We start from the raw sequence: 24,981 nt of genomic DNA on the forward strand, positions 1-24,981 counted from the left end.
AGAGTGGTTTCATCGAATACGTGCAAACAATATGCAGTTTGCCTGCAGCTTCAATTAACGTTGCCTTCCATTGACTTGTCGCCACACTGCTGCTCAATCATCGGCGAAGAGTCCCTAGTCGTTGTTTTTCGCCCTTCCCGAATAGTCTGATACACAATTGCGGTAGCCCAGAGGACCAAAGCGATAGAACAGCCAATCATCGCCCACATGCCTCTGGTGAATCGTGGTGCAAGATCGGCAGAATAGAAGATGATACTCCACCACGCGTTGACCGCATTATTCCCCATGTTCATGCTAGCGATTACCACAGACCGCTGCCGAGCGTCCCGTGACCTCATAGTATCATTGCACCAAGCAAAAAAGGTAGCCTGGCATGCGTATACTGCACCAGCCCAGTAATATGCCCCAAATACGGTGGCTGTATTCTCAAACTGAGTCAGAATTAGAACCGAAGTAACAATTCCTGTTAGTCCGATAAAGTAGGCCACAAGATAGCGCTTCCCACCAAGTATATCCGTCACTGTAGCCCAAAAGAGAGTGGATACGATGCCCACAGCGGGTACGCCCGTCGGATAGTTATTGAGTTGCGCGACTGTGTAGTGAATAGTAGGATGAGCTTTCATATATAGCGCTAGTAACGAGTTAGAGGAGAATGACTCGGTCTCTCCTGCAATAACCCAGAGGATGACAAAGGCCCACCAATACCACGTGGTGAAAAGTTGCTTTAAAAACGCCCGATTCACGGGGGCTCGATTAGCATTGACGTCCGGTAAGCGCGACATGGCTAGTGCGCGCTCGGAGGCTGTCAGGTACGGTGCTTGCGTAGCAGCCGGGGTATCTGGAAAAAGAAGGAGACCATAGATCGCGATAGGAATGGTTATCAGACCATCAATCTACACCTGCTATTAGTGATTATATCATGTAATGAATCGGTCGCGCCTACAATGAATAACCATCGCCATCCGGACAAGCCCTGTGCACCGTCTAAAGACGAATGGATGCCAGTTTGAATGAATCCCCCAAACATTGTGCCAGCTAGACCCGATGCGGTAAATATACCGCTCCGCTTGCCTAGTTCACTCTCGGTATACCAAGAGCCAAGGATATAGTGGGTTCCAGCAAAGGTACTTGCCTCCGCAAGCCCTAAGAAGAAGCGAATGGCCATAATGCCTTGAGGGTTATGCACAGCCGCTGTGACCATAGTCAACGCACCCCACAGGAGAATCATGGCAGGGAAGAAGATGCGCGGTCGACAGTACGTGATAGCTAAGTTGGAAGGAATTTGCCCTAGGATGTAGCCTACCGTGAAGATGGTGTTGATAACATTGAACTGGTTGCCATGAAAAGCCAACTCTTCCTTCATCCCTGAGACGTAGGCGTTAGACAGGTTTGACCGGTCCAGGTAGTTAAAGAAGTATGTCAAACAGCAGAATGAAAGGATGAAGAAGTCGATTTTCATGACAAGCTTCGTCTCTGCATCCCGGATCGGCCACATTCTGCGGGTATAAAGACGTCTCCCACAAATTGCCGTTGTCAAATATTGCGTCGCATGTCGCCTCCGTTGGAAAACAATCTGTTCCGCAACAGAATCTCTTCGTCTGGGGAAATAATCTCGATGTCTGTTTTAGTGGGGATGCTATCGGGTTGCCATTTTCGGAATTTCTCAGCCGAGTTACATAATATCAGTCATGTGAGCGTCGCTGCTCACGTGCAGGCCACATGAGGGAAACGACAACAAATCGGGCCGGTGTGGATGCAGGTATATGACGTATATATACATGTACAGGGCTTCATTCTGCTGACCGTCTTCGATCGATTGATCAATGTCTTCCGACTCATCCATGTGTGGTCAAAGTTTTAGCACTGCCTCTATGTAAGGATGCCAATCCCGTTGCATCTCGCATACCGCCCGCTGTTGCCCGCTCCCATTGGCCCCTGGTCCGAAGCCCTTCGTTTGTGCTGGCAGAAAACCTCACCGGCGGTGACCGGTATGGTTTGGATTGGCTGCAACCCTTGTAACTTCAACTTCTTCGACACATCATCCCTTCCAGCCAGACACGTCAGGATGCTGCGTGCGCCCTTTAATCCTACCGCTCCATATATGCCGATCTGCAGAAGCTTTGCCGTCGCCGCTTAATTATCCCATGGAATGGGTGTCGGCCCCATTCGACTTCACCCCTCCGGGGAGAATTGCCTAGACATCAAGTCACCCGTTTTAGTACCACCATCCGCTGCGTCGACCATGGCGGGCCATGGCGAAACCGACTTCCTGGACGGGAAGTATGCCTTTTCGAGTGCCCAGGATGAGAAGTCCGCGGTGGAGACCACCAACTTCTCGTTTTTCACAACTCGCCTGGACTCCGTGATCCACGCTTCGAGCCTGTCGTCATTGAGGTCTTTCTATTACCCCTTCGATACGCTCCTGGAGACCGGTACCCACTCGGGACTGTGGTGGTTGGATGTCACTGCACCATCCGATGAGGACATCGAGACGCTCTCTCGTATCTTTGATATCCATCCGCTGACCACCGAGGATATCAAGATGCGCGAGTCCCGCGAGAAAATCGAGTTGTTTGGACCATACTACTTCCTGTCATTACGGCCGCCCCAGCAGATCCAGATGCAAGACGGTGTCGGTACATCGTCCCTCAATTTTTATGCCATTGTCTTTCGCGATGGCGTACTCAGCTTCAACCTGGGAAACTGTCCTCATCCGAGTAACGTTCGTAACCGGATTAAAGAACATCGGAGCCACCTGGCGTTGACGAGCGACTGGATATGTTATGCTTTGATGTGTGTCATTCTGGGCTCCTGTTGAATGCTTTGATTGTGCTAACTGGCTATGACAGAGACGACATCGTGGATGGTTTCGCCCCCTTCATCAGTCGTGTTGAGACAGGTGTTGAGATGATGGAAGATGGTGTTTCAATCACCCGGCCCGATGATATCGGGCTGGCTCTGCAGCGTATCTATCATTGTCGGAAGGAGGTCATGCAGATCCGTCAATTATTGAATGACAAAACCGACGTTGTTCGCTGCTTCGCCCGGCATTGTGATGCTTTTGGCTCCGCAACTGCCGAGGTGGCTCTCTATCTCAGTGATATCCAAGACCATGTTCTGACTATGATGGGCAATCTAGCACACGCCGAGCAGATGTTGTCTCGGTCTCAGTCGAAGTATTTAGGACGGTTATCGTTCGATTCCACGCGGATGCGGAATCAGTTGACTGCGACATTGAGTCGTCTGGCAGTAATTGGAGGTATCTTTGTACCAATGCAGTACACGACAAATCTCTTTGCTGTTAATGTCCGTGTTCCCGGCCAGGACACCAACCTTGGCTGGTGGTTTGGTATATTGGGTGTCATCTTGGGCTTAATATGCTCCGCCTTGGTGATCTTAAAGCGCTTTCGGATCATATAGAACAGCACTTCAGTTATGCGGAGGCAATTATATTAAATCGGATATATTACGCTTGTGGACGCCGTCAAAGCAGTCAAAACTCCTCGATATATAGCCCTAGATAATGACAGTAAAATAGCAAGTGGCGTGTCAAAACCATGTGCACAAGCGTATATGTATTTCAGTGACCATCCACCTCGCTTCCTTGCTCGATCGAATAAATTCTCTTGAAGGACATCCCCCCGTCGAATCCAGTGCATCCAGCATAGAAAGGAAGCCCAAGCCTATGTATTGACTCAATGGAGGATAAGCCACTATTAATGAGTACTCTCGTTACAAACCAGTGGTCTGGAGATGTATGAAAACAGCCTATGGAAGACTAAGCGCAGCCACGACACATACAGCACCCCTTGATGGGCGCAATACAGGTCCTACTGGTACTAAACGCGGTCCCTCCAAATTCCTCAATCACTACTTGGCAGCCAACCATCAGAATTTTGATCCCGATGAATGCCGTAACTATATTAAATTTGTCATCGGAGCGGCGTTGAACTTATCGAAGATCTGTATCCAGACAGATGTGCCGAACATAACTGATCTTCTTGATCTCTTCATCTGGCCAGTATAGGGAACGCAAAAAGTGCATGGTGAGAGAGGCGCATTAACTCTTGGTGCCTTCCGGCCAAGATTTACCCTGTCGGATTGTAAGGGAGGATGATCCATCCTCTACTCTTCCCCTTTTGCTAGATGAATGAGATGCTATGTCGTCGAGCAGTTAAGCTGTGACAGAATGATCTCCGCCGCACTCTTGACAAGGAACCGAAACTGTCCGGACGAGAGTCATACCACCGTCCCCATGTGATTCCAGCCAAAATTGAACCGCAGGGCTGTATTGCCGGGCGATTGGCACGATTCCTTGCCAGGGAGATCATTCCAGGAGTGCTATTTCGGTTTTGAAACTAACAGACCTCAGAGCTCCATTTTCTTCTTCCTCAACCGCGTTAGAGTTAATGGCAACAAACTCAATGATCATGCGATCATGCCCGGAAATAAGCCTTTGCGCAAATTCTGCCGGCCTTTGCTCCCTTCCATTTAGGTTCTTGTCGGTCGACCTCGGTGTCTGCAAAAGTCCTAAAAACATCAGCCATACGATTCTGGAAAGGAAATAAAGCTCCAACTGGTTCTATGATTGCCTTTCTGTGCCAAAGTCGAGAAACAATTCTTTTAATGGAAAGGCTGGGGGCTAGTTTCAAGAAAAGTTTGTTGAACACTACTAGTCGACCGTCACGCTTGTAGGTCTCGTCTCGAAGTCATCATGTATAAGTAATTTTTTATAAGCTCTGGTACGGCAGCATTGTAATGTTCAAGGTATCACCAATGAACAAATGTTTGGACGCGTCTCCAATGAGGGTCATTGAAAAGAGCTGTAACCACTAGAGAATTGGAACAGTCTGCTACACATATTAGGCTGCATGTGACGTCTCCTTTCATGTTCTTCTCTCAAGGAAATCAGGAATACGCAATGTATTGACGTACTATTAATCTGCCCAGAAATCATAGTCGTCCTGGGAAAGAGTCTCGTAGTCCAAAAATAGACTAAAGAGACAAAAATATCCAAAAAGCAACCGAATACCCATGTACTGCAGAGTAACATTGTGTCTGTTGTCCCAGTCGCCCGATCCGCCCTTGTAAGAGGTGCAGAACTGGAACCTGCATCAAGCCCGCGGATCTAATCCTAGAGATATCTGATGTTCCTTGACAGACGCCATTAAAACCTCAATATTCTTTTCTGTTGACTCCCATTCGTTCTCGATTATCGTCCGTACATGCTCGCTGCGTGGTTTGAAGACCGCTTGAAACGGAAGCGGGATAGATACAAACCCTGATCCAAAAGCCATATCATCGACTTTTTCGGGATTTCCGTCATGTCCAATCGCTGGCTGCACGTTGTACGCCCAGAGGATACGTGACATGAGTAAGAACAGTGAATTCCGGGCAATATGCCTACCCGTGCAGACGCGACGTCCATAGCCAAAAAAATTGGTGAAGGTGCCGTCGTCTGCATCTCTTCCAATCCATCTTTCAGGATGGAACTCCAAAGGGCTTTCGAAATGTCTCTCGTCAAAACTCATTGACCAGTGCAACGGTATTACCATAGCGCCTTTAGGAATCTTGTAACCCCTGAATGAATCCTCCTGCAATGTGGCGTGTGGAACCCCTCCAGGTGCCATTGACCTCCATCTAAGTGTTTCCTCGACTACCGCAGCAGTGTATGGGAGGTTTTCTCTGTCGCTTAAAGTGGGAAGCCGGTCCGGTCCGATGACACCATCTATTTCCTGTTGGGCCCTGCTGATGAAGTGAGGATAAGTTAGAAGCGCCAGTATGAATATCTGCATCACGGCACTTGTTGTCTCTAAACCTGCATCTGCCAAAATTCCAAGATCGAACGCTAGTTCTAGTGGGGACATGTCGTGGGCCTGCTTGGATACCACAAACTCCTTGGTCCAGTTCCATACCTTGTTATTCTTGGCGTTATTCATATTTCGCATGTGCTGACTGGCTTCAATCTGGAAGTACTTCTCTGCTGTCTGCTTCCAGGGAGATATGCACATCGGTAAAACGTTGAGGGAGGGAATTGCATCGACAATCCAGGTCCCAGGTCTTGCTGCTATTCCAAAGTTATGCATGACCTCTCGTGCACTCTTCATCTCCTCTTCTTCGCCAGTCGTGAGCCGAAATCCGTATGTGAGAGTATATAGCAAACTGGCGCTGTAACGTTCAAAATGCTTGACGAAATTGTTGGAAGACAGCAAGTCAAGAAGAAGCTGTTTGCTCTCTAGGTCTTGGATGGGATAGTATGTCGATGATGCACGAGGGCTCAAAACAGGAGCTTCCATGCGCTGGTGTAGTCGATACCGCTCGTCATAGCTTCGTAATAAAAGATGCATTCCCTTCGTCAGGTTCTCATTCGCCATGACCATGCGTGGTCGGTCGCTATAGATGCTTCCACGTTTGTCCAAAAGCTCTCGCGCAATAGCTGCATCGGCTATTAAAATGATAGTCTGCCCACCAAACTGGGCGCTCATAATGGGACCATATTTTCTGCTCCATTCATGAAATGTCCTCCATGGCAGAACCTGTGGTGCCTGGTGAATATTACCGATGAAGGGAAGTCGGCGCGGCCCAGGGGGTAAATTTCGATCTCTGTGGTATTCATAGACGATACGCAGAAGGAATAAACCAACAATGATTGTCAACGTCGTGATGGCCATGTTTATCTGATTGGACTCTCGAGGCGGAAGGGATCGAACCTCTGAATATCAACCAAAATTTATCGATTGTGGGCAATTTAAGATTGCCTGTGGAGATTGGCGTTTCCCCTCTCTGATCGGTACAAACTTCCATCACGGGAGAAGTAAAGCAACAGTAGCGCCGACATCTTGAATGGTTATGGGTAGCGATCATCCCGGTTTCGTGCCCTATGAGAGAGTGGACTTACAAATACCCCGGCCGGAGGAAACTGCTGAGTGGCATTATGCAGAGAAAGAGCTTTATATTACTGGATGCTGTGAGTCATAGCGCAAATAGTTCATGCATAGCCGCCGTTGCGCCTAAATTAGGTGCGTTAGTGTAGGCCGTCTGACTGGCCAGAAGCTGCCACACGGGCTGCGAGTTTCTTAGTGGTGGTTTGTGGTGCTGACGTGCTTCTTTAGATAATAGGTTTATGTGCAATCATCCAGAAGGGAGCATTTATCTGTTTGTTCTTCGTTGGCTAGCGCATATAGGGTCGTCTCTCCGACCGGGGTTAATTCCAGACAACGGTCAAAGACACGTATTAGTAACAAATGGTTCGGCAGGAGATCATCTATCATGCACTCATTTTCCAAGTAATGAGCTTAACCGGGTCCACACTATTCGTGAGCGAAGCTCTGGACTCCTGTATTAACGATGTGCCCATCCATATGGCGCCTAGAAACGAGGAGATTCCTCATCCTTGGCAATGTTGTTTTTAATATCAACATGCACCGTTAAGTAAGACATCATGTAGTAGAACTTTAAAACGTCACAAGAGGTCAAGTAGACGTCCTATGATAGGTAGATTCACCGCTGTGCTCTTATTTTGACCGTCTTTAAAATAGAGATAGGGAGTTGATACGATGTACTGAGTGGGGTCGCCAACGAAGAAAAGAAACAAGACAGCCTTTTCAGTAGGAAACTGTGATAGTCGCTATGCCATCTAATGGGCTTTCCTTCCAACGCCATCTGCAATATTCGGCCTCGAGTTGGTTAACACGGATTGTTGGCAGGGTAACCTTCAGCCCAATACTCTTTTCCTACTAACATGTAATTGTGCACAAGTCCCTTCTAAGATGGTCATATGGAGATAAATGTGACGCAATTGTCCAGAGATGGATTCAACGCGTTCTACTGCCTAAGGTAGGTACCTGGTCCTATGTACAATAGTATCGAATATATATGTTATATATCCGCCATAAGCGCTACTCATACCTGAGACAACAAATTCGGTTGACTTTAAGAACCAGTTACTTGCAGATACCTGCAATTGAGGCGCGATTAAAGCAACCAAAATAATGGCTCTACCTATATAATGAAAGTTGTTTCAATGGGTTATCTGTAGTATTCGGTTCGGAACGTCCGGAAATACGGATAGGACACGTGACCTACGGGGTTGGAACTGGCCCCTTCAAGCAATGATAGCGTTGTTTCATCCCTGGGCAATAATGCTAGGGGAATAAATTGGATTGTTAAAACTATCGCGTTTCCCCCACCTGGAAATTATGGACCATGCTACACAGCACCATCAGCCATCTGGTTGGCGCACCTCCAAGGCTTGCCAAGAATGTCGCAAGAGGAAGATCAAATGCAATGGCATCAATCCTTGCAAGACCTGCCAACTTCGACATACACCCTGCGTGTATCGTGACTGGATTCGCCATAGAAAGAAGAAACATCAGGAGAAATCAGAAAAGGACGAATTTGAGCCCAGTGTGGCTGGTGTTCATGCATCCTCGCCTGGCTTCCACCAACAGTCATCGTCAACAGGTCGGCGCAACCCCAGTATGAACTATACGTTTAACAACAGCGTATCTGCCACTGATACAACATCTTCCTCTTCTGAGATTCAATTGTACTATGGCTCAACTTCCCATTTTGCTCTCATGCATGAGATCTATCGCGATCTGGTATCTAACCCCGGCAATTACTCTAAAACGCCCCAGGCCGAGGTGGAGGAAGCTGGTGCAGGACTAGATATGTTCAGCTTTCGGCGAATATTCTTCGGTACTCCAGTCGGCCCTCACGATGCGCTCAGATCTCTCGGCGCGACAGATGTACCCGTCATGTTTCTGCCTTACGAGCTAGCGAGAGTCTTCCTTGAGCGCTACCTGGCGACTTTACTTCATCTAGTTCCGTTTCGATCAAAGGAGTCATATAGAGAGCAGCTTGAACAGCTGTACAATCGAGCCCCAGGGACTGTCGGTGACACTTGGTCTCACTGTATGTTGTTGATGGCGTTGGCGACAGGCTCCCTCGGGACTGAACATTATAGCTGGGGTGATATCCTGTTTGAGCGCGTCAAAACAACCTGCGCACTCTCGGATGATCTCGTGAACCTTCAGACAGTCCAGTTGTCATTACTCATGATAAGTTTCATCCAGAACCTGGGGGTTACCTCGTTGACTGACCTGCTAGAACGCCCATTACCAAACAGACCAAGGCCGGCCAAACTCATCGTTTCTGCACTTGGGCTCCGCTGCCAGAAAAGCCCTATCAGCTGGGTTGCATAAAAGAGCTCCGAATGAGGCCGAACACAAAGGGCATAATTTTGAAGAGCGCCGGACAACATTCTGGTCGCTCTATGTTTATGAAACGTTAGTACCTCTGCAATCATCGCCTCCATGACTTAACTAATGCTTCTACCAGTTGGATTTGTTTTCACCTAGGTCGACCGCGATCTCTTCTCCAGAGGGATATCGGAATTGAACCTCCAGCTGATCCCCTTCTACGAATTCTCTACGATCTTTCAAAGATGATGTCACGCTCTGCGGATGAAATGTTTGGGAGACACCATGACTCGCTACTACACCTGTGGAAGCTTGCACGCTCTATAACTGATGACTACCGCTCATATGATACTAAAGTCCAGGAGACATTAGGGTTCGGAGTTGACAAGTGCCCTCAAACAGGAGAAATTGGTGTCCAGCAGGCCATATTGGTCACTCGTAAGCCGCCCACATATCTACTTTCGTTCGATTTTGGAGCCTTACTCACCACAATAGTGTATTACCACACAATATTGCTTACATATCGACCTTTTTTGATATTTCGTGGTAGGTGGCAGCAAGATATGAAGATGTCCTCCCGTGAGTGTGATAGCGGCGGAACGAAACGTCCCACTGAAATCCCAACTTGGCTGAACGATGCCTGCAACCAAGTCATTGGCGCAGCGTGTCGAACCATTCATTTCTTATATGAAGCTTCTTTGGTCAATGACCTTGTGAAGGTATGCTCAATGGCAATTTGTATATAGACGGCCTTGGAAACGCTGATATGGGATTAGGAACTGCGGTACCACGGATACTTCCTTTCTAGCGCAGCATTTGCGCTCATATTTGACCTTATGCATGGTGACAATCTCGCATCGAGCCACCTTCCATGGATTCATGCTTCAGTTCAATGTCTTTCGTCAATGCGCGCTGGCGACCCCATAAAGAGCTCCATGTCTGCCATACAGACGGTTTTGAGGCAGCTGGATCCGTCGTATGAATGGATTCCACCAGCAACACAAGCAACCATCAAAAGCAACGAATATGGCTACGATTCAGGTACAATAATTCAACATCCGTCGAGAAACACATCAAACAGGTCAGACACGACAGTGTTCGAGCAATTTCGCAATGACTTATCAATGGGAGGAGGGCTCCCCGCTCTATCGAATATGCAGGGTAGTCTGGTCCCAGGGAATATACCCTCGACAAGTGCTAGCGTGGGCAGTGGAGAGGATCTCCTTGACCTTACTTTGTCTGATATGGGTTGGGACTTCGATTTCTCAACCATGGACTTGGAGACCTTTTTTTCCATATACCCGAACATGAACACGCCAACGTCGCGAGAGACTTGATAAATCGCCAATCATCTGAATTTGCGACAATGAAACATCCCGCCGACCCAAAGGGATTTTGACCTGGAGTAGGTTGCTCTGGAAGAGTGTAACCTGTTGTGGATTTTAATATTCTCACGATTACCAAAGAATAACTCCAGTCAAATCTTGTGCACGTGTGGAACAAAATTGATTAGTAGGCACTACGCAAACGGCCCTTAATCAATACGGAGTTTAAGTCGTCGCCTTTTGTTCGACCTTCCACTTATGGAAACGTACTAAGGGGCTCGGGTGGAATCGACGGATCATAGCTGTGAACTATATCACATGTCCCCATTGGCAATTATGCACCGTTTGTTTTAAGAGGGCGTGGGAAGCCAAAGAACTGGTAATAGGTTTGGACGATAAGGGACAGAGCCTCTGAGAGGGTCGAAGTCCATATGACAGATCCACTTGGCTTCTTGAACCATGGCGAATATTTTGAACCTCTAATTGGGGAGTTTAGGAAGCCGCAATAGGTAGAAGGAATCATAAAAGCGGATCCAGATGTCAGATGCTACCCTTGATCAGTCATCCAAAGGTGGATGATTCATACATTGCCGACGTCCAATCCGTGGCAGAAACCGTCGTTCAGATTCTTCGTCTAGCTCCACCACCATCAGTATATCACCGTGCGTTGATATGATTGAGTTACCCGCACAATGCGTTGGAGAATTACTGGAAGTTCTCTGGGGTGGATTATTATCTCAGGACACATGGTTGATATGAGGCTTCGCAAGGAAGCTATGCTAATTAAAGGTGGGTATGGTCTACTGGCAAGGTGATAGATACGATAACAATATTCGCCATCATTGCAATTATCAACCTTGGTTATCCTGGGGTTCCCCTACGGGACGACTATGTGGTGGGATGGATGTGATAATGCTAATTCTAGACCAACAGCGGGGTAATCTATCAACGTCAATGACCTTAATGCCATCCCTATCTCATTAACATAGTACGACTCCAGTCATTTGTTAGAATTGTGGGATTTACTGATTTAATAATGCCTGCTAGCGATCTTTCGGCGGAATGTTGGTCACCCTAATGCGACTTGGTTTTCTCTCATCTGATTAAGTAGCATATTACTGAACTATTCCAGCGAGGCGTCTCCAGACTTTCAGCTTGTAGAGCGAAATATATTGAGGACTAGCATATAGTTAATCGGCCTGATCCATTCTTTTAGTGGTCTTTTATTCTCTATGTTGCTTTCGTTCCTCTTGCCAGTGGATGCTTCTGGAACTCGTGGCACTGAGGGCGGACCGAGGCTGGTAGTCCTGATCAGTGGGAGAATTCTATTCTATCTTATGATTTGCAGGCGTTTTACCTGCCAATGAACCCTCAAAAGGGGAACCAAAGAGCGATGTAACGTCTTGTACTTCTAGTACGGATCCGGCCGAATGCGGCGATGAAATTAGGGGGAGCACAAAAGGCATTAGTTATTTACTTATGCACTGGAAAAGCAACTCCGAACGAATAGGAGACGAGAATGGGCCACCGTGCTGAGTCATTCTCGATCGGGGATGATGGACTTGATGGACATCAGACTTCACTTGTTCATCTTCCACGGCCGTGCTCTTGTTACGACCTACCAGTATGCTAACTACACGCATCCTAGCTGCGCCGGGTAAGTTCTATGCCATTTTCCAGCTCCTGATCGCTTAATTCCATGCAAACGTGTTGTCGGAGCCGACACTGCAACTTGAAGATATTCGGCCGGGACACTCTGCAGCGGCGGTGGCAGCTCCGAACCATGGTGCTCTTCCCGTTGTCCCGAGGGTAGCAATCCATTTTCCAGAGGTTATCCCCTATCGATGATTCTCTTATCCACGGTGGGGCTTCCCGGTTGTCCACCAGACCATTGCAATGGCCTAGACCTTCCCCAGAACAGGAGCGTTCGGCTGCTCGGAATATTCGAACGTGTCTGGAGGTGAAAACCTTAGTATTTCTTCTGGCCGGCCAATAGAACCGGTTTTGAAACTATGGGGCAAATCTTGTACTTAAAGTCATACCTGATCCTACCCGCCCATGTGCCTGGTTTTTCGGTGATTCGGCAGGTAACTACCATGCAATAATTCCTCAATATGGTGCTCTTGGAGCCAGCACTTCCCTCCTCTTCACATTCACTGCCGAACCGGCAGCGAATGGCCTCAGAGCTGCTCAGGTGAGGCATAACTGCACTTGAAATTGTTCAGTTCTGGACCTTGTGACAGCTAATCCTCTCTAATAAAACAGATTGTACAGCTCGCAACCTTTAGGTGAAGGCAATGCAGCCCAGACAAATGGTCTCTCCGTATCTGGTCACAGGAAGAAGGGATCATCGGCCTCTAGTGCTTCAGATCAGACGCTTCCGGCCCTCACCCAACTTGGGCTCTACCGAATAGGCTGTGACCAGGCATTTACGACCTTGTTCGATGGCTCGGAAACCAATGTTATCGCGCATGCGACACTATCTATGTATCACGAACTTTGCGCCAGTGCATTCGGCATGCGAACGATTGGTCTAAAATGTGATGGTTACGAGGTCATTGATTCGCCCAATGTAACAGCAGACGCCACTCGGCATATTATCCGCGATATGTCTCTCCAAAAGGAGCTCGCAGTACACCCGTTCGTTGTGCGCTATCCAACCTTTCGATTTTATGCCGAGATTCCCCTCAAGACTGCAACTGGAGAAGTGTTCGGAACGTACTGCGTAGTCGGCGAGGAGCCACGACCGGTCTTTGAAAATAGCAGTCTTGCCGCCCTCCAGGAGGTCGCCAGCTCCATCGCTTACCACCTCGAGAATGTCTGGACAATACAACAGCAAAAAAAGTCGGATAGAATGCTCAATGCCCTCGTGAAATTTGTTCAAAGCCAATCTGACGCCGTGTACACGGAACAAAGAGCCCGCTCCATGAGCAAGACCTCAGATTCTGCGGCGCGGAGGTCGTCGGGGATCTCTGATATCGAGAGCATATCGAGGACATCTTCAAACGTGACACGAGATATTTCTCCCATGTCGACATGGCATATTGAGCCTCGCACTTCTTTCTCTAGCTCTCGCGAAACGGGGTTTAAGGAGAAGCACCAGGAGCATGTTCGAAGATGCTCTGATGAATCGAGCACCCTAGTTACCGTCTCTGAAGGCACAGCCCTTTCGCCGGGGACCTCGCTGCTGTTTGCTAGAGCTAGTTCATTTATTCGTGAATGCATGGATATGGATGGTGTCTTGTTCCTCGATGCCTCACGAAGTAATTCTCGCAGGTAAGTACTCTCACTTTTTTTTCTTTTTCTTTCGCCCAAAGGGGTAGTAACAGCGTATTAGCTATTCCACTTCTAGTACGAGCGACTGCGAGTATGTTGGAAAAGACACAGACTCTGTTGCTTCTTCAACCCACTCTACGACGCTATCATCCCATGCTCAGTGGTCTGATCAAGTGTGCGAGCCGATGGGCATGGCTGTTTCAGACTTGTCCACAGAAAGCAAAGACAACGTCTTCCGCCTGACCCTGACGGAAGGACTACTTCGTGATATGTTCACCGCGTTTCCAAATGGCGAAATATTTCATCCAGGACAGACATCGGCACCGTTCACCATGACTCCGAGCGGCGATCGAAGACACAGTCTGCAAAGCGTTGAGTCGAAACATGAGTCGAAACAATATCTTCATCATATTGTTATGACTCGGTTAGCAAATGAGTTTCCGGAGGCGAAGTCTCTCATCTTTTTGCCCCTATGGAACTGGGATAAGTCGCGGTGGCTTGCTGGCATGCTTGTCTGGAGTTCTGAACCCCATCGCCTGCTTAGTCTGGACGACCTAGCCTACCTAAAGAGCTTTGGTGACTCCCTTGTTTCGGAGTTCTCGCAACTTGGATGGACAGCAACGGAGCAGTCGAAATCCGATCTCCTTTCGTCAGTGAGTCACGAGCTTCGCTCCCCATTGCATGGTATGCTTGCTAGCGCCGAGCTTTTGCAAACAACCCCGTTGGAACCTGCCCAACAAGATATGGTGACTATGGTTGAAACATGTGGCCTGACGCTTCTCGATACGATGAACTACCTGTAAGTAGTCTTGACGCATTGCAGGAATACCCAGCTGACGTTTCTCGGCAGACTTGACTTTGCCAAAATAAATAACCTAACGCACATACATAAAACGGGCTGCCAGCATGAAGGAGTCGATCTCGATAACCTCGTAACGCCTTTCGACCTGGACAGTATGCTTGAAGAAGTCACAGAATCACTTTATGCTGGCCATCGGTCATTCATAAATGCCTCCAAAATTGCAGGTCGTTATCTTCCAACGGGGACCGGTATGACTGGAAGACCGGGTGGCTCGGAGAATGAGAATCCCGATGACCTATCCGTCGTTGTTCGTATCGAGGAACAAAATTCGTGGGCGATTCGTTCAATCTCTGGAGCGTGGAGGAGAATTGTTATGAATCTCCTTGGAAATGCCTTCAAGTTCACACGTTCTGGTCTCATTGAAGTCTCATTGTCCAAGGTAATGGAGCGCAACGAAGACTACAAGTCGGTATTTGCGCATCTTTCGATAAACGACACTGGGTGCGGTATATCTTCGAGCTTCCTCGAACACAAATTGTTCAAACCATTTGCACAGGAGAATGTCCTGAGCGAAGGCGTGGGGCTGGGGCTTTCTATTGTCTACCGACTCGTGAATTACTTGGGGGGTAGTGTTGAAGTGAAAAGTGAGCCCAGGGTGGGAACCCAAGTCGACGTCCGCATTCCCGTCGAATTTGCGGCAGAGACAGCACTCAACCCTCGTCTCCTGAGATTACCTGATAAGCCGGGTTCCCGCACGATGACTCGTGTATGCCTGATCGGTCTGAATGCCTATGCTGATCTCAAAGACGCTCCATGCGGAGTTCTTAGTGCAGAGGCAAAGCGTAAACTCTCCATCCGGGGAGCTGTGAGCAATGTTCTGCTCAGCCAGCCTGGATGGATAGTCTGCTTTTCCGACTCACTCGGAGACTCGTGTGGCGATATTGCGATCGTGGAGGAATCCACTCTAAAAAAAATCTCTATCGATGGTTCAACTAGGCCAGACTACCGTACCATTATTGTCCTTGGTGAACGAGGCATATCGCTTCCGGGAAATTTTGCAATTGAAGGAGCCGACGTTATCTATCTGTCTCAACCGTAAGTATTCACTATTTCCATCTATGGAACTAATGGGTTAACAGCAGAATAGGATCGGTCCTCGGAAGATTATCGAAGCCCTGCAGCGATATATCGACTCGCATCATGAGGCAAGCCCAATGGCGCAGAGCCCGGTGTCTGGACCATTCTCCGGTGTCCCCCACCGTGGACGCTCATTGTCAGATGCATTCGCCCTTGCCAAGGGTATCGAGTCCCCCCCAGTCATAAAGGAGAATATGGAAGAATTCGCTCCCGTTCCATCCCAGACAGTTAGCCATAAGAACATCCATGTGCTCATTGTCGATGATAATGACATCAATCTTAAAATACTAGCCACTTTCATGCGGAGGATTGGCTGCAGCTACGAAACTGCCACCAATGGTGAGATAGCGCTCGATAAGTATAAAGCCCGCAATGGCCAGTTTGATTACGTCCTCATGGGTATATAATTCACTTTATTGGAGATAACAGCGTATCTGTGCACGGCTAACGATGGAGCAGATATTTCCATGCCCGTGATGGATGGAATCAAATCATCCAGTAAGATCCGTGAGTTTGAAGAACACAATTCGCTCCGCCGCGCTGCCATAATGGCAGTTACTGGGGTGGCATCCAGCGGAATGCAGCAACAAGCATTTGCTGCTGGGATAGATGACTATTTGGTCAAGCCTCTATCTCTTCACGATTTGAAACGAATTATGAACATTGCATGATAGGTATAAAATCACGATAGAAGGTTTTGGACATGTTGGTGCGCATATATCAATTCATATGCAATATTTTGGCCATCTGATCGCACTTTGAGATTCTATCTCATGATGAACTAGCTCTTGTGAGAATGACTCTTGTGAATTATCCTCAAATATTAATGCAGTCCTAATACAATCGTAATCCACTAGACGGACTGGATATTGTGGTACAAATTACTCGTAAATGGATGCCTGTATTACCGGAGATGGCCAAGGTTTTTGTAGCCACTAGCGGTCAATTGTACGTGCTTATCAACTGCGATATGCCGCCCACCAGAATCTCAGGCATTGTCTGCCAATTTCGGAACTAGGGACTCATACGGGATTCGATTGGGTTTCCCTGGCCTCTGCTCCCTAATCTCACTGACCTAGGCCATATATTTGAAAGATATGCGAAAATTTGCTAATAACATTGTGCGAATCATCTATATATCCGTGACCAACGGGGCGTAGAAGCATGTGTAGTGGAGCACTATACAAGATATGGGGGCTTCATTGGTTTTGCCTGAGTGGAGAATAACGGAATTGCGGATATAAGTCTCGACGGCTATACGGGTTTGCGGACAAGAAGATTCTAGCTGATGTCTCTTATTTAAAGGTGTAAGAAAACCAGATTAGGCCTCAGACAACCGACTCAATCTTTATCCTTCTTTGCTAATAATACCTGTGCTCCGGGTTTGTTCACTTTGTTAGCTGTTTGGATGAAGCACTAGGGTATGACTACCAAGGTTCATTAGCTACCCAGCACACATTATCAGCTACCATGGACACATCCTCTTCAAATACGATTGACTTAGAATACGGAGAATCGGGCGTGCACAAGCGTCTGACCGTTACGTTTCGCCATGTCAACGTTCATGTCAAGGCACCCGATGCGGCTTTAGGGGATACGTTACTATCTGTTGCTAACCCGCGGCGGGGCTTGGATGTTCTTCGTAGAAGCAAACAGCCAAAGAGGGTACGCATAATATCAGAGTTGTGCTTGTTTAGACTGCAGGAATGCTTATGAGTTTCCAGTCTATTCTGAAGAACATCCATGGCCAAGTTAAACCCGGAGAAATGGTGAGGTGACTTGACACTTGAATATAGACCCCGGAAAGACTTACTTGGACTAGATGCTCGTTTTAGGACGACCTGGGTCCGGATGCACCTCTTTGCTGCGAGTTCTATCCAACGACCGCGAATCCTTCGATGAAGTTTCCGGTGAAACCTGGTACGGCAGCATGGACCATAGGGAAGCCAGGCGGTTTCGACAGCAAATTATGTTTAATAATGAGGATGACGTGCATTTCCCAACGCTCACTGTCAACCGCACATTGAAGTTTGCCTTGTACAATAAGATCCCACGAGAGCGCCCGGACCATCTGCAAAATAAGCAAGATTTCGTGCAAGACAGACGAGATGGGATATTGAATTCGCTCGGAATCCTGCATACCAAGAAGACATTTGTCGGAAACGAGTTTATTCGAGGTGTTTCTGGCGGCGAAAGAAAGCGAGTGTCGTTGGCCGAGGTGATGGCGGGACAGGTAATAAATACGAGCGACTCTTGATAATTCGTTCACGGCACTAATAATTTGGATAGAGTCCAGTCCAACTATGGGACAATCCTACTCGTGGACTTGATTCAAAGACTGCGGTCGAATTCGCACGCTTGCTTCGCCGCGAAGCCAACGAAAATGACAAGACTATTGTGGCGACTATGTACCAGGCAGGAAATGGCATCTACAACGAATTTGACAAGGTTCTTGTGCTCGCGGATGGAAGAGTTATTTATTACGGACCCCGCAGCCTGGCGCGGCAGTACTTTGAGGAGATGGGCTTCGTGTTCCCTAAGGGTGCCAATATCGCGGACTTCTTGACGTCTGTTACTGTGCTCACCGAGCGTGTCATTCGTCCCGGAATGGAAGGTAAAACTCCTAGTACTCCGGAAGAGTTTGAATCCCTTTACCATGCGAGTACTATCTATTCCGAAATGATGGACAGTATAACTCCGCCTGAAAAACTCAGAAAGGAGTATGACGATTTGATCATGTCCGTGGCATGTGAGAAGAGAAGAAAGCATGTGCCACGCCCCCAAAGCCCATATACGACCAGTTTGCTAAGCCAAATAGCTGCCTGTACAGTGCGGTAAGTTTGATACGATGGTGATTTGGCTACCGATATGGCTGACTATATATGATCAGGCAATTTCAAATCATGGCTGGCGACAAATTGTCCCTTGCGATAAAAGTGATTTCAGCCATCTTACAGGCCCTAGTATGTGGCAGTATTTTCTATGATCTTAAACCAGACAGTACCTCGATCTTTTTGCGTCCCGGTGTCCTATTCTTCCCTGTACTCTACTTCCTTCTTGAGTCATTGGGAGAAACGACCGCATCCTTCATGGGTCGTCCGATTCTCATTCGCCAAAAGCGATTTGCCTTTTACCGACCCACTGCCTTCTGCATAGCAAATGCTATAACGGATATCCCTATGGTAATCGTTCAAGTGACGTGCTTTTCGCTCATTTTGTACTTCATGGCAGCATTACAGATGGATGCAGGAAGGTTTTTCACGTTCTGGATCGTGATAACCGCTCAAACGCTCTGCTTCATGCAGATGTTTCGTGCAATTGGTGCTCTGTGCAAGCAGTTCGGAAATGCATCCAAAATTTCCGGACTACTATCTACCATCTTCTTCGTGTACGGAGGTATGAAAAATTAAATACTGCATAACTTCGTTCACGATTACTGAAGAGAGTCCTGCAGGTTATTTGATCCCATTCGAGAAAATGCATGTATGGTTTCGATGGATTTTCTATCTCAATCCTGGCGCTTACGCATTTGAGGCTCTTATGGCAAATGAGTTTGTGGGCTTAGAGCTCGAATGTGTCGAGCCAGATTACTTCCCTTACGGGATTGGGTATAACGATGCCGCAGCCAGTTCCCGTGCCTGTTCAGTACCTGGCAGTGACGGAAATATGATAAACGGTGCCTCATACATTCGTGAGCAGTATAGCTATTCGGTTCACCATATCTGGCGCAGCTTTGGTGTCATCGTTGGTTTCTGGGCGTTCTTTATATTCCTCACGGCCGTGGGGTTTGAGCTGCGCAACAGCCAAGGAGGTTCCTCGGTGCTACTATACAAACGCGGAAGCGAGAAGAAACGCCCTGTGGATATCACCTTGAAGCCCAAAGCGGACCCCGGTGTTCTTACTTCACCCGCGAAGCAGTCAACATTTACCTGGAATAACCTGGACTACCACGTCCCTTTCCATGGACAGAAAAAGCAGTTGCTTGACCAAGTGTTTGGATACGTGAAACCAGGAAACCTAGTTGCTCTTATGGGCTGTTCTGGTGCAGGGAAGACGACGTACGTTACCGTAAAGAATTTTCGGTAGCTCACAAACTGACTTGTCTAGACTATTGGACGTTCTGGCACAACGGAAGGATAGCGGTGAAATCAACGGATCAATTCTGGTTGATGGACGCCCTCAGGGTATAAGCTTCCAGCGAACAACTGGATACTGTGAGCAGATGGATGTCCATGAATCCACGTCGACGGTTAGAGAGGCTCTTGTTTTCTCTGCACTACTCCGCCAGCCCGCAACTGTAGCTCGGGAAGAAAAACTCGCATATGTTGACCAGATAATTTCCCTTCTAGAGCTCAGTGATATTGAGGACGCTTTAATTGGAGGTATGAATACTTTTACATACTTCATAACAGCATCGTATTAACGTGGATAGTCCCCGGAGCCGGTCTGAGCATAGAGCAACGGAAGCGGGTAACATTGGGAGTTGAGCTTGTGGCGAAGCCGACACTACTGTTCTTGGATGAGCCAACTTCAGGTCTCGATGGCCAATCTGCCTATAACATCATACGGTTCTTGAGAAAGCTTGTAGATGGTGGACAGGCAGTATTGGTAAGTTGGCTGCGCGATCGAGGATCTCCGTGTTGTTAACTTGGCTGTATAGTGCACTATTCACCAGCCCTCGGCAGTTCTATTCGAAGCATTTGATTCCCTTCTGTTGCTCGCAAAGGGTGGTAAGATGGCGTATTTCGGAGAAAGTGAGTACATCTCATGAAGACCCGACCCATCTGAATGAGATCTAATTTTACCCAGCCGGCAAGGATTCGGTAAAGGTGCTCGACTACTTTGCCAGGAATGGTGCCCCATGCCCTCCAGATGAAAACCCTGCGGAGCATATTGTTGAGGTAATCCAGGGAAACACCGAGAAAAAGATCGACTGGGTCGATGTGTGGAACCAGTCGACGGAGCGGGAGCGTGCACTTGCCGAACTGGAATCACTGAACGCTGATAGCAAAGCCAACACAGCGGAAGACGAAGACCAGTCAGATTTTGCCACGCCTCATTGGTTCCAGTTTCGCATGGTACTGAAGCGTCTTATGGTCCAAATTTGGCGGTCTCCGGTATGTACAAATTGAGCTCTATTGTAGCAAGCATGTGCTAACAGGCGGAAGGATTACATGTGGAACAAAATCACCCTGCATATTTTTGCGGCCCTTTTTAGTGGATTTACCTTCTGGAAAATGGGAAATGGTACATTTTCTATGCAACTCCGATTGTTCGCTATCTTTAATTTCATTTTTGTGGCTCCGGGTTGCATAAATCAAATGCAGCCATTTTTCCTACATAACCGTGATATTTTTGAAACAAGAGAGAAGAAGGTAAGTAATTAGTCCCAGGTGCGAAGCCAGGCTAACCCACATTGCTAGTCCAAAACCTATCATTGGCTTGCATTCATTGGTGCCCAGGCGGTTTCCGAGATCCCTTACCTGATTATCTGCGCGACACTCTACTTCCTGTGCTGGTATTACACCGCCGGATTCCCGAACGACTCGAATGTTGCAGGCCAGGTATATTTACAAATGATATGTACGTTCAAGATTTACATTCAACAAAAAATAACACTAACATTGGGTAGTCTATGAATTCCTTTACACATCCATAGGGCAAGGGATCGCGGCCTACGCACCGAACGAGTACTTCGCGGCAATTATGAACCCCATTCTGATTGGTGCTGGCCTGATCAGCTTTTGTGGTGTGGTAGTTCCGTACTCCGCGTTGCAGCCATTTTGGAGATATTGGATGTATTACTTGGATCCCTTCACGTATCTTGTGGGGGGACTTCTTGCCGAGGTTCTTTGGGATGTGGAGGTGAAGTGCGAGCCATCTGAATTGGTTCACTTTACTGCTCCTCCGGGACAGACGTGTGGAGAGTATATGGCCACTTTCCTGAGCGAACAGCCGGGATATTTAGTGGATAACTCCACGTCGGATTGTTCCTTCTGCCAGTACAGTACCGGGGCTGACTACGCAAAGACCTTTAACCTGAGGGAGAAGTACTATGGCTGGAGAGATGTAAGTGCCGCTTTCTTTAACTGGACCTTTATTTGGGTGATTGTGCTAAGTGTGGTTAGACCGGTATAACGGCCCTCTTTTGTATTAGTTCGTATGCAGTTGTCTTCCTGATGATGAAGCTTAGAAGCAAGAAGACCAAGAGTGCTCGGTCTGAGTAAGATGTTGGGAGCCCACATAGGGGCATCAAAATTTTGATATTGGCAGTACTGCTCACCGGTGTATGTCGAGGCACCGGAGCCGATCAGCGCCGTCTCACAATATGGCTAGAAACCTTTGCTATATAAATATACATGGTTATAGACACGCCCAGTTCTATTTATAGTGCGATAAGCACATTGAAAGTGCCAATTCATCTACTTCAAAACAAATAAGATAGATGGGTACTTATGCGGCCTTCATACCCATATTGTTTTAAATATAGTGTTGTTTGTACTAATTTGCTTAAAAACCTGGGAAACAAGTCTTGCTAAATCTGGAAATCTATGTATTATATTTTTATTGGGTTGGAGGTATCTCATCCTTGTATATAAACAGGGTCCATATCTCCAGCCTACCAGGAAGTGAAGCAAACCATAGGGTTGTAAGTAAATCTAGGTGGGATACTAGTGGTATTTGTACCTCTTGCTTTTGTATACTATAAAAATAATAAAACTTAAGTTTATGGAAACATGTAATGCTCAAGAGTAGCTATAGCAATGGATCTATCAACGTGAAACCCTAAGCAAAAGCTCCAACAACGCTCATGCAAAATGCACCCAGGAAAACAAGAATGCACGCACATACTCTCTTCCTCCCCCGCAGAATGCGCCAGCTCTCATCACTGAGAAAATCCTCTGACATAAGTTCTATAAGAGACGCGAAAATCAGAAGGCCCGCAGATATGGCATTCATGATACCAACTAGTAAGAGGCCCACTTCCGAGTCTGGACTGTAAAGAGAGTGGGTTGCGAGGCCAATTGCCTGTCCAATAGGTGTCCTATTAGGAGTTAGTTGCTATGTAAATGATGAAACGTCGCATATTAACATACGTGCACCCGTACACCAAAGACATAAGCCATGGTTGCCAGGCTTTTTCGGGCCAAGAGAGCACAGCAATCCTAGAACCAAGAGCTAGTCCTTCAAATGTTTCTAGAACACGTGAGCCAAGACTCTAAATCATCCAATGCAAGCGACGATTAACTTACGGTGGAAGACAATCGCTATCAGCAGGATCACAAATTCACTCCCAATAGACACACTGAGGGACATTCCAATGAAAACACTGTGAAACAAAATCCCCATCTCTAGCATATAGACCTGCATGATTTCTTTGCGATGCTTCTGGTGCGAACTCAAAAAGCCTTCAGAATTCTGCTCACTATCCTTGATAGGTTCTGCTTGGTATTCAGTTTCATATCGGCGACCTTCAGGGGCAGAGGCGATGCGACATATACGGTCTGCATCTTCCCCTATCTTATTGATTGCACGACTGATGCTGGAAGACCTGCCAATGAAAGAACCCTTGTTACGAAGATGTTGGCGAGAGTCGAGGCCAGAGGGCAATGGCTGGACAGCTTGAGGATTCGAATGATCAGTAATATCGACCCTTGGAATAACACTAACATTTTCTGTACCAGATGACTCGCATATTTGTGCTGGCATACGGCAACAGTGCCGGGATGGGCTGAAGACCATTTCAACAACAGTCACGAAGAATATCCCTGCCAAGGCGATGGCACCAGGCATTTGTGGATAGTCAGTGGTCCAGAAGCCGGACAGACATGGGTCATTAAGAGATGTGAAAGCAGTTGGTAGCAGATGCACAAATGCTGTAGCTATCAAAACCCCGGTCCCAAAATGACTAACACAGAAGAGAAACGACGAAGGTATACGAAGTCGAGGAAACCGTATTGCTAAAACCGGAAATGCGCAGGAAAGAAACGAAACCGCAAGAATGATGAAAAGAGCTCCAACGTGCAGCGAAGTGTTGTATTCGTCGCTACTCACACCCCCGCTTGCACATGTTCCCTTTCGAGGAACGAGAAGAGGCTTATTATCGGAACCTGTAGGCAATAAATTACAAACTTAGACGACTGGTCGTTCTGATGTATTTGAGGGAGAATAATATAAGGGGAAACAAAATACGGAGGATATACCTTGGAAGAGTGAGGGAGCGGAAGGTTTTGTTACACCAAGATTTCTCGCCAAACTCTTATGGGAAATGATGGCAGACGTAATCAAAACGGAGAGAAACCACAATGCCCAGCTCCGCAATTTTTCGCCCAGTGATTGACAGTTGCTTCGGTAGTATGTACTGTGGTGGCCTATGTTCCTTATGGCCATGGGGTGACGGAGGCGTCCTGTTGTTTGGTTAACTGGTTTCTGACAACGAAAGACAAAAGTCAATGTACCTGACTGTGTCAGTGACGCCTCCAGATTGAGGGGTACGAGCCTCTTTGGGTCCTTCGACTGTGAGGTTGTTATGCCCGCTTCTTCAAAGGCAGACCGTGGTAACCCATTCAGCCCGATACCTTGCTTGTGTTCGCGGACATTGGAGATCCCATTCAGGTCTTGGCGGGTGGTCAAGTCCGGAGCCAATAAGGGCGGGTTCTGGTTCCAGTCAAAATGGAGAAGTGTGTCGTCTGTCCGAGATGGGCAATTCATGACTGCTGCTGGAGCGAATGGCTTATATGATACTTTCTGAACAACTCTGGAACCTACAGACGTTTCGAGAGCTGTGGTGGCTGTTACATAATAGGCTTGAAACCATGCCCACGCCCGCATTAAATAAACCCTGTGCCAGCTAAGGGGAAATCGCCCCGTTTTCCAGTTAGAAGGTGCGTAATTTTCATTTGGTTCCGAAAGGGCCCACTTCCGCTGGGCGATTGCGACACTCGCTGGCCGGAGGCCTTCTTGGCAATGACGACGAGTTTTTTCGGCCCGGTTTTCTCCACGGCGGTCGAAATATTTTCCTGCTCATGTTCTCGTACATAGTAACAAGTTATCTTCATCTGGTGTCCGCCTGATGTTATGCAAATATTACAACCTGAACAAATGTACCCGCTGGGACGGTATCCGCGGAAGAGATAGACTAGCACATCATCATGAAAGTACTATACATCCAGGAAATGCTACCTTGTCGACTGAAGATTGCAGGAAAACAATCCCAATGCTTATTACCCAAGGAAAG

At 47.6% G+C, this 24,981-nt stretch overlaps 7 protein-coding genes across 7 annotated transcripts; 4 read left to right on the plus strand and 3 right to left on the minus strand.

Annotated features, from left to right (window-relative positions):
• Positions 1–50: 50 nt before the first annotated feature.
• On the minus strand, positions 51–1,495 carry BDV59DRAFT_204131 (putative MFS pantothenate transporter; the record flags this gene model as incomplete). Its single annotated transcript, XM_073694384.1, has 2 exons — positions 51–893; positions 944–1,495. 2 exons carry the CDS (start codon positions 1,493–1,495, stop codon positions 51–53), a joined length of 1,395 nt encoding a protein of 464 aa, XP_073545410.1.
• A 498-nt stretch (positions 1,496–1,993) lies between these two features.
• On the plus strand, positions 1,994–3,546 carry BDV59DRAFT_183878 (magnesium transporter CorA family protein). Its single transcript, XM_073690607.1, has 2 exons — positions 1,994–2,793; positions 2,850–3,546. Exons 1-2 carry the CDS (start codon positions 2,150–2,152, stop codon positions 3,418–3,420), a joined length of 1,215 nt encoding a protein of 404 aa, XP_073545411.1. The 5' UTR covers positions 1,994–2,149; the 3' UTR covers positions 3,421–3,546.
• Positions 3,547–4,914: 1,368 nt separating this feature from the next.
• On the minus strand, positions 4,915–6,906 carry BDV59DRAFT_89315 (cytochrome P450). The gene has a single exon (XM_073697288.1). It carries the CDS (start codon positions 6,669–6,671, stop codon positions 5,115–5,117), a length of 1,557 nt encoding a protein of 518 aa, XP_073545412.1. The 5' UTR covers positions 6,672–6,906; the 3' UTR covers positions 4,915–5,114.
• A 1,243-nt stretch (positions 6,907–8,149) lies between these two features.
• BDV59DRAFT_89328 (Zn(II)2Cys6 transcription factor) lies at positions 8,150–10,930 on the plus strand. Its single transcript, XM_073697289.1, has 5 exons — positions 8,150–9,062; positions 9,115–9,290; positions 9,343–9,641; positions 9,699–9,922; positions 9,980–10,930. Exons 1-5 carry the CDS (start codon positions 8,199–8,201, stop codon positions 10,538–10,540), a joined length of 2,124 nt encoding a protein of 707 aa, XP_073545413.1. The 5' UTR covers positions 8,150–8,198; the 3' UTR covers positions 10,541–10,930.
• A 1,712-nt stretch (positions 10,931–12,642) lies between these two features.
• BDV59DRAFT_209602 (uncharacterized protein) lies at positions 12,643–16,414 on the plus strand (the record flags this gene model as incomplete). Its single annotated transcript, XM_073695419.1, has 6 exons — positions 12,643–12,722; positions 12,794–13,791; positions 13,979–14,603; positions 14,655–15,701; positions 15,754–16,142; positions 16,203–16,414. The coding sequence occupies 6 exons, from the start codon at positions 12,643–12,645 to the stop codon at positions 16,412–16,414; spliced, it is 3,351 nt and encodes a 1,116-aa protein (XP_073545414.1).
• A 799-nt stretch (positions 16,415–17,213) lies between these two features.
• On the plus strand, positions 17,214–21,970 carry BDV59DRAFT_209603 (putative ABC multidrug transporter; the record flags this gene model as incomplete). Its single annotated transcript, XM_073695420.1, has 14 exons — positions 17,214–17,408; positions 17,468–17,512; positions 17,566–17,976; positions 18,033–18,577; positions 18,634–19,139; positions 19,198–19,801; positions 19,851–20,125; positions 20,176–20,351; positions 20,404–20,497; positions 20,553–20,860; positions 20,912–21,118; positions 21,167–21,326; positions 21,376–21,812; positions 21,872–21,970. 14 exons carry the CDS (start codon positions 17,214–17,216, stop codon positions 21,968–21,970), a joined length of 4,062 nt encoding a protein of 1,353 aa, XP_073545415.1.
• Positions 21,971–22,529: 559 nt separating this feature from the next.
• zrfD (putative plasma membrane zinc ion transporter) lies at positions 22,530–24,455 on the minus strand (the record flags this gene model as incomplete). Its single annotated transcript, XM_073692456.1, has 5 exons — positions 22,530–22,788; positions 22,841–22,940; positions 22,997–23,854; positions 23,948–24,151; positions 24,203–24,455. The coding sequence occupies 5 exons, from the start codon at positions 24,453–24,455 to the stop codon at positions 22,530–22,532; spliced, it is 1,674 nt and encodes a 557-aa protein (XP_073545416.1).
• Positions 24,456–24,981: the final 526 nt, after the last annotated feature.

The sequence above is a fragment of the Aspergillus ambiguus genome (assembly GCF_047715705.1).
Source record: "Aspergillus ambiguus strain CBS 117.58 unplaced genomic scaffold BDV59scaffold_30, whole genome shotgun sequence".
In the NCBI taxonomy this organism is placed as follows: domain Eukaryota; kingdom Fungi; phylum Ascomycota; class Eurotiomycetes; order Eurotiales; family Aspergillaceae; genus Aspergillus; species Aspergillus ambiguus.